General features: G+C 43.4%; 1 protein-coding gene across 3 annotated transcripts in view; it reads left to right on the top strand.

The window, feature by feature from the left end:
- Nucleotides 1-823: 823 nt before the first annotated feature.
- Nucleotides 824-7,300, top strand: part of LOC310709347 (uncharacterized protein C6orf132) — a 45,216-nt gene continuing 38,739 nt past the window's right edge. The window contains exon 1 of one of the 3 annotated variants that reach the window (XM_083508818.1): nt 824-1,059. Coding sequence is in view for 1 of the 3 variants with exons in the window: in XM_083508817.1 (XP_083364943.1) it covers nt 2,717-2,864 (148 nt within the window). In the remaining 2 variants the exon portion in view is untranslated. Of the gene's footprint in view, nt 1,082-2,370; nt 2,865-7,300 lie in introns of those variants that run through there. The other 2 variants (XM_083508819.1, XM_083508817.1) reach the window with 2 other exon arrangements.

The following is a 7,300-nucleotide window of genomic DNA, read 5'->3' as shown; positions in this document are numbered from 1 at the left end:
TTTTAATTTCCCTTCCTGTTCAATTAATAGTTCTCTATATGTTGGCCATATTCCTTTCTTTGAGGACATTTTGAGTGACAATGCTGCAACAGGTGATATCCACCACGGAGTTTTAGGTTCCAGTAACTCTTTATATTTTTCCCAGACCTTTAATAGGGACCTTCATATTATGTGATTGTGGAATCCTTTATGTACCTTGCTGAAATTGCACTTGCTGGCCAATAGCCTACCAATGGAGCGCTATCTGTCCACCCCTGGATTAAGAGACAGAAATATAGTGTTAAAGTTAGGGGGAGGAAATTCTTACGGTAAAAGCTACCTCATTGCCATAATATTTTCTTCAGTGTAGAATTCACGAGCTTGTGGATTGTTGGGTTTCTCAAATTTACAAAAAGTGAATCGGAATTTTGAAATAATAAAGAAGAAAAAGCCTTTTGCTTGTTCTAAGTGTGATGAGTTCAAATGTGAAAAGATTCCCACATGTATTCTCATCTTTTTAATTTGGCCCAACTGACACAATGAAGCAACCATAACAGCTGGTACCTGAGGTGGAACTGTGGAAAAGATGTTAACATGTTTAACTGAACTCGTCAGTAGAATTTTTTAGAACATGCCCAAAATTTATCCAAATATATTTTTCTGAGGAAAACTTTATTTTTCTCACTCTCAACTCTTAGAAAAAAAAGGTTGTTTTGCCAAACATTTTCTGAATATTCATTACCATTTTTTTGTGGTGGTCACAATTCCTCACCACCATCACAATGTCCTGGAATGATCCCAGGTCCAGCTCACTGTGAAGAGAACATAACGGTGGCCAGGCTGCCAGTGTAGTTACCACAACAGCAGCAAAACAAACCTTAGAAAAAAGAAGGAAAGAAACTGTGCTACTGCCACCACAAAGATCAAACTTCACCCACAAAGAAAGTGGAAAATTCCTCCTCCTCTGACAGAATATTTGGTGAAGTGATTCCCATCATCGCACACAATTTTGACACTGGCAAATAAGGTGGAGAATTTCAGGACAGCCTTTCCACTCTGCTTTATAATTTTTCTGCTGAAGTAAGCGAAGATGCACCAAAATGTGAGTTTCAGGATTAAAAATTTGAGTTTGAAATTCAAATGAAGAAACTGGATTCCAAACACTGCAATGCAGATTGTGCTCTACTTCTGCTTTTTAAATATGAATTTGCAGATTCACAGTGCTCAGTACTAACAATCTGGAGACTTTGTAGAGACATAAAAAGGTAAAGGACCCCGACAGTTAAGTCCAGTCACGACGAACAACTCATCTCACTTTATTGGCCGAGGGAGCCAGCGTACAGGAAGCTTCCTGTACGCTGGTCATGTGGCCAGCATGACAAAACCGCTTCTGGCAAAACCAGAGCAGTGCACAGAAACGCCATTTACCTTCCCGCCAGAGCAGTACCTATTTATCTACTTGCACTTTGACATGCTTTTGAACTGCTAGGTTGGCAGGAGCTGGGACCAAGCAACGGGAGCTCACCCCATCACAGGGATTCGAACTGGTGACCTTACGATCCGCAAGCCCTAGACTCAGTGGTTTAGACCACAGCGCTACCCGCCATGCTTTGTAGAGACACAGAAGCTCCTAAATGGAGTGACTACACTAATACACATTTCAGAAGCCACAGGAGATCTTCTGATTTACTTCCCGCAAACACCTCCTGTTGGTTACTTGTCTCTGATGCCATAATTTAATGTACAAAAACTAGTAAATATGCCCTTCATAATTTCATGGGGGGACATCACAGCACATTTCCTGGGGGAGGCTCATGTAGACAGGGAAATGGCCATGTGATGAGGAAATAGCAGGTGTTGACATGTGTTAAACATGATGGAGGGGATGGAGATGAGTCTTTGTGAAGAGAGCATTTCCATAGACCTCTTTCACCTCTCTCATTGTGAAAGCAACCTTTTCAATGTTCCCTCTGAAAGTCAATTTTAAAAAAGAAAAAGATATTTTGCAAGGAGAGAATTTTCTAGTTGTTTCCTAGCCTTGGGGAGGTTGACCAAAGCCTTAGCTCAAGCTTCTATAGAGTTTGCAAAAGGAGAAATGCAGTGACTGTGGATAAGTAGGAAGTGCTTACAGTTGTATATTTTATATCTTTGTTTAAAAATAATATTCATCTGACTGTAGATGACACACACACACACACACACACACACACACACAGCTTTAGAAACGTAACTTTTTCTGAGACTTACCAAACAGGAAAAGTGATAATCCTAAATCAATATTGGTGTGGTCAGTCGGAGAATTCATGTGTTTGAGACCAATGCTTTTTATTTATTTGGCTTTGTTTCTAAAAACCTGGGAGGCATTCTGGATTTTGCTGCGTTTTGTTTTTTAAACCAGGAAACATTGTAAACCTTTCAGTCCCCGTTGGACATGGCAATGCCTTAGGGAAGACCTCTACGAGCTCCCAGGCTTAAGAGCTGCCTTGGGTGTAACAATGGCTTATTGTAGCAGCACGGAAAGAATGTGAGCAAAGGAGCTGCTACGGGGTGTGGCCAGGTGAGAGCAGCCAGCCCTCTCTACCTGCTCAGGTGGCTTAGCTTTTAAAGAAGCTGAAAAGTTAGCTCAGCAGACGAGCACCTGCTGGAGCTCTGTGTGCTGGGTGGTAGCTGAGCAAAGTGGAAATATGTTTTGCTAGAGGGAGCGTTTGAAGACACGCCGGAGAAGGCAGCAGTCAGGATGAAGAAGAATCACTCTGTGCAGGGGACTATTAGCAGGCTCTTCGGGAAAAAACATGCCAGCAACAATTCCACCACTTCCCTCTACGTCACCAACCCCCCTTGGATCTTCACACAGGAGGTCACCACTGACAACCTGGCAAGAACTGGTCAGTATGGCTTCTCTTTTGTTTTGAGCTTTCAGGGAGAGGACTCGGAGGAGCCTGTTTGCCCTTCCACTATCCACCCCCCACCCCCAATCAGGCTTCAGCTTGTAGGATGTTCAACTGTGGGGGGCTACTGGCACACTCAGAGGTGGGGTGCGCAGTTTTGATGTTGCTCTGGATACTTCCATCGGGGCCTTGAGAAAGCTTTATTAATAAACCGTGCTGTCGGAAAACAACAGCCTTTGGTAGGAATGACTGGATTAAGGAGAAACTTGTTAGAACCTGCAAAACTAAATTAGCAGCCTGTGATCCACTCTCTTAAAAAAAAAACCAACCCCAAGAAGAATGTGCAGATTTCAGCAAGTCTCCTGTAGAGCAGGAATATGGGTGTAATGGAGCGTAAGACAAGTAGCAGATCCACCAGGCAGTTGTAAATAAATCTCTGACATATTTTTATGCGGGAGATTAGAGTTAGCACTGACTGAAACCCAAAGACAGCTTTTACAGGGATATCTGGTAGGTCTCTCTGGTGTTGACAGCAGCAGATGTGTTTATTCTGCATACTGTATTTATTCTCTTGAAGTTTGTAATTGTGGAAAAGCAAACTGGAGGCTCAGATGGGTGGGTGCCAATTCTGAATAGAGTCTGAACAGGCTGAGTGTCAGAAATCCCACACAAGAGCTGTTGGAACAAATGGAGGGTGTGCAGCCGAGTTCTTCATAGATGGCGCCTTTGGAGGCCACCAGTGTTGCGAAACTTGTAGCTGTGTGTGGTTCACGCTAGGCAGTGGCACTGACTTTGTCGCAGTGTCCGGGACTGTGACATTTCAGATGAAAGGGAGACCTAAGTAATAATAAGGGAGAATCAAATTCTCTGGGATGAAATGAAATGTGAAGCTTTGCCCTTTGGCTTGCTTCTAGTTCAAAGAATGAGTCACTTCTTTGCTGTGGGGGGAAAAAAGTTACACAGTGTTTAATTAATAAGTTGTGCTCCAAGTCTGAGGCAGTATCTGCCAACACTGGAGCTCTTATAGGTGCTAAAGCTTCTTTCTGGTATCTGATCTTATAGGATGCTTTGCAGAATCGCAGAGCTCTGTGTCCAGGATTTCCCATGTGGTGGGCAAAGACTGAACGATAATGATAATATTGCACCCTCAGGATTTATCTGTTGCTCTTCTTCCTGTTCTCTGCTGCTGTTCTTGTTTCCCATCCATGCACGCTTCCTTTTTCTGGGCTGTGGGTGTCCTTTGGGTTACGTAATAAACATGCAGAAACCTAAATATTGTTGAATCAAGATAGGCCTTCTTACACAAGGCAATGAGAAGCTGTCATTTCAGGCAGCATTTTCCCAAGTTCCATCTGTGTGACAAATGTCATTCTAAAATAAGTTCTAGGATGGAGAGGGGGATGGACCAGTTGGCCCAACAATAACTGCAAAAAAGAAGAAGTGTGGTGTGGTTCTGTCTCTATTGGATCAAGAAGCCTCAGTTAGGGTATACAATGCCAATCCTGAAAGAAAGGAAACCATGTGAGTAGGTTAAAAACTGTACATTCAGCATTAGTTTAATAGCAAAAGCAATGAAGTAGGAGCAATTTTGGGAAGGGCTGCAGTTCAGTGATAGAGCATTGGCTTTGTAAGAAGAAGGTCCAAAGTTCAATCTCCAGACAGGGCTGGGAATGTCCCCTCTCTTAAATGCTGGAGAGCCACTGCCAGTCCGTGCAGACAGTATTGAGCCAGATGAATCTCACTCAGGAGAAGACACCTTCCTATGCTCCTATGACAGTTGTTTTAAATTGTTTTTAATATTGTGTTTTAAAGTTGTAACCTGCCCTGGGACCTTAGAGTGAAGGGCAGGAAACAAACAAACAAACAAAACATTGCCCCCCCCTTAGTAAATGGCTTAGAAGGCATTATTTTAGCTCACTTGATTTTGGATGGTCTGAGTTCACCTTCCTCATCCTGCTGTCATTCATGTGTTTTGGACTCCAAGCAATGCAAGGCAACATGGCCAAGGATGTGGGATAATGGGAAATGTAGTCAAAAATCTTCTGAAGGCCACCAGGTGAGGGGAGTCTGCCCTGAGCGTTATCTTTGTATTGTCCTCCATGCCCTTGGAGAACATGTTGGTAAGCTTGCCATATGGTCAGTTCAAATAAGAAATGTGGCTTTCTCCCACCTTCCCTGGAGTCCATCTCATGAAGAACATTGTACAAAAAAAATTTGCTCCAGATGGACTGTGTGTGGACACATTCTGCAGTGGCCAACAGTCTCCCCACCACCATCCCGCCATCTCAACAGCTGCCAAAAGTTTCTACCACCCTACCATTATGAAAATGGCTGCTAGTCACAATGGACTATATCAATGCAGTTTGATATGCAAGATTGCATTGGGGGAATAAACTGTCAGAACCCGTTTGTATCAACCAGCCTACAGGTACATCCCCAAATCCAATCACCAACATATTCAAAGCCAAGCAGTCAACTGCTGGAATATTAACAAATGGTCCCACTCTGTGCCAACAGACTCACTCTGTGGCTTTTGAGTAACTTAACACCTTTCGCCCCCACTCTCAAACAAATTTGTGCTCTCACTCCAAGTGGTTTGAATGGTTGCCAACACCCATCCAGAGCAAGAAACCCCCACCCCTTATCCAGTCAAAACAGAGCAAAACATGCACATAAAAAGGAGGGGGTGTCGGTGAGGATGGCTCTGGCCAGCAGCCACCTGTGATTTGCTGTGGACCACTGTGGGAAAATTATGCAGAGCTGTCCCAAGTCTGTATTGACTTCTACTGAGATACCTTGAAGAAGCTCCCAATTTGAGGAGCACCAGTGGGTCAAGATAGCAGTGAGGTTACCCTAGGCCTGTGTTATACAACCACCTTAAATGTTTGCTGCATGCTTTTCATGCTGCATGGGCTAAAAGAGATTGAATGCTTTAATCCCCACCTTAGTTTGTGTCTGATGAGTTGCAAAGTAAACACAGGTTACCCAACCGGAGATGGGTGTGGGCTTGTGTGTGTCACTGACTCAGAGATTCCTGAATCTAGTCCCTGGCCCCGCCCTCTCTGCTACACCTCCCTTAAAGCTATGGATGCAATTGGCATAAAGAGAAAGCTACACCTCGCGTGAGCAATGCAGCAAATCATAGAGTTGGAAGGGTCATGTAGTCCAGTGTTCTGCAACACAGGAATCTTTTGCCCAACATGGGGCTCAACTCCACAACCCTGAGATTAAGAGTGTCATGTTCTACCAACTAAGCTATACTGACACAACATAGATGTGTCTTAGAAATAGTTCCAAACAACTATATATATATATATATATAAAATTATCTGAGAGGGTCAAGTTCAGGCAGAGGATTCTATTTAACTGGATTATGTCCCTTGGGCAAATGTAACCAGAAAACTAGAAACTTACCCATTATTTCACCATTTTTTCTTTATATCCTCAACAAGCATAACTGTTTGTTACCTCCTCTCTCCAAGTATCAAATTGGGCATTGTGGATGTTTATTGCTGAGGATGCTACTCAAATGTTCCTTTTAGGGCCCAAAACATTTACTCTTTCATTTTTAACCAGGACTGTATGGGGAAGGGCAATTTTAGAGTTTTCAGAATGACTACAAGCACACTTGGGGGGGAAATCAGGCATTTAGGTAATAGTGACAGTTCAGTGGCTTTGTGTGGACACTGAGTGGGGGGGTGCAGGATTGAGGAGAACCCAATACACAATAAACAGCTGTTTGCAAACAAACTAGGAAATAGTGAAAGAGTAGATGTGAATCCCACTTTCCTAACAAGGTCGATTAGCATTTTCTACTGGTGCTGTGCAACTGCTCTGGCTGGATCACAAACCAATTCGGGCTGATTTGGGTTGACCCAAAATTTGGCCAGAGTGGATTGAAGATGCTCCGGGTTGGATCCTGTCTGTCATGAAAAAGCTAAAGCATTGTATCAGCTTTTGCAGCTGTGAAAGGAAGGGACTGATGCACCTGAGCTTCAGCCACTTCCTTCTCCCCCACTCAACTGCATGTTTAATCAGTTGAAAACTGTGCCAGGCCCCCTATCTAGCTCAGGACCCTGATCTGGGTTGGGCCTGGACCATCCCAAATCAGATCAGGTCCCAAATAGGATCAGACGGCCATGCACAGCCCTACCCTCTTAGTTTCAATAATTTTGAAATAATTTTGGCAATGACAGTGTGGGGTAAAAATAACTTGTTTTTTCTTGCTTCAGAGGGTAGGACTAGAATGAGTGGAATGGAAAAGAAAAGGGACTAGATTTTGGGTGCACTTCAGGAGAAACAGCACACACACACAAGGAAACAGCCATGTAAAAATATGTAATAACCAGGATTTTCATTGGAGTTTCTTCCTGCTAAATAGTGCCATTTACCACTCCTAGAGATACTATTGATAAAAACTCAGCCACCCTTGC

This window comes from Podarcis liolepis, assembly GCF_965112155.1.
Source record: "Podarcis liolepis genome assembly, chromosome: 6".
Taxonomy (NCBI): Eukaryota; Metazoa; Chordata; class Lepidosauria; order Squamata; family Lacertidae; genus Podarcis; species Podarcis liolepis.
Note: the sequence above shows the minus strand (reverse complement) of the source record. Positions and strands in the feature narration are given on the sequence as shown.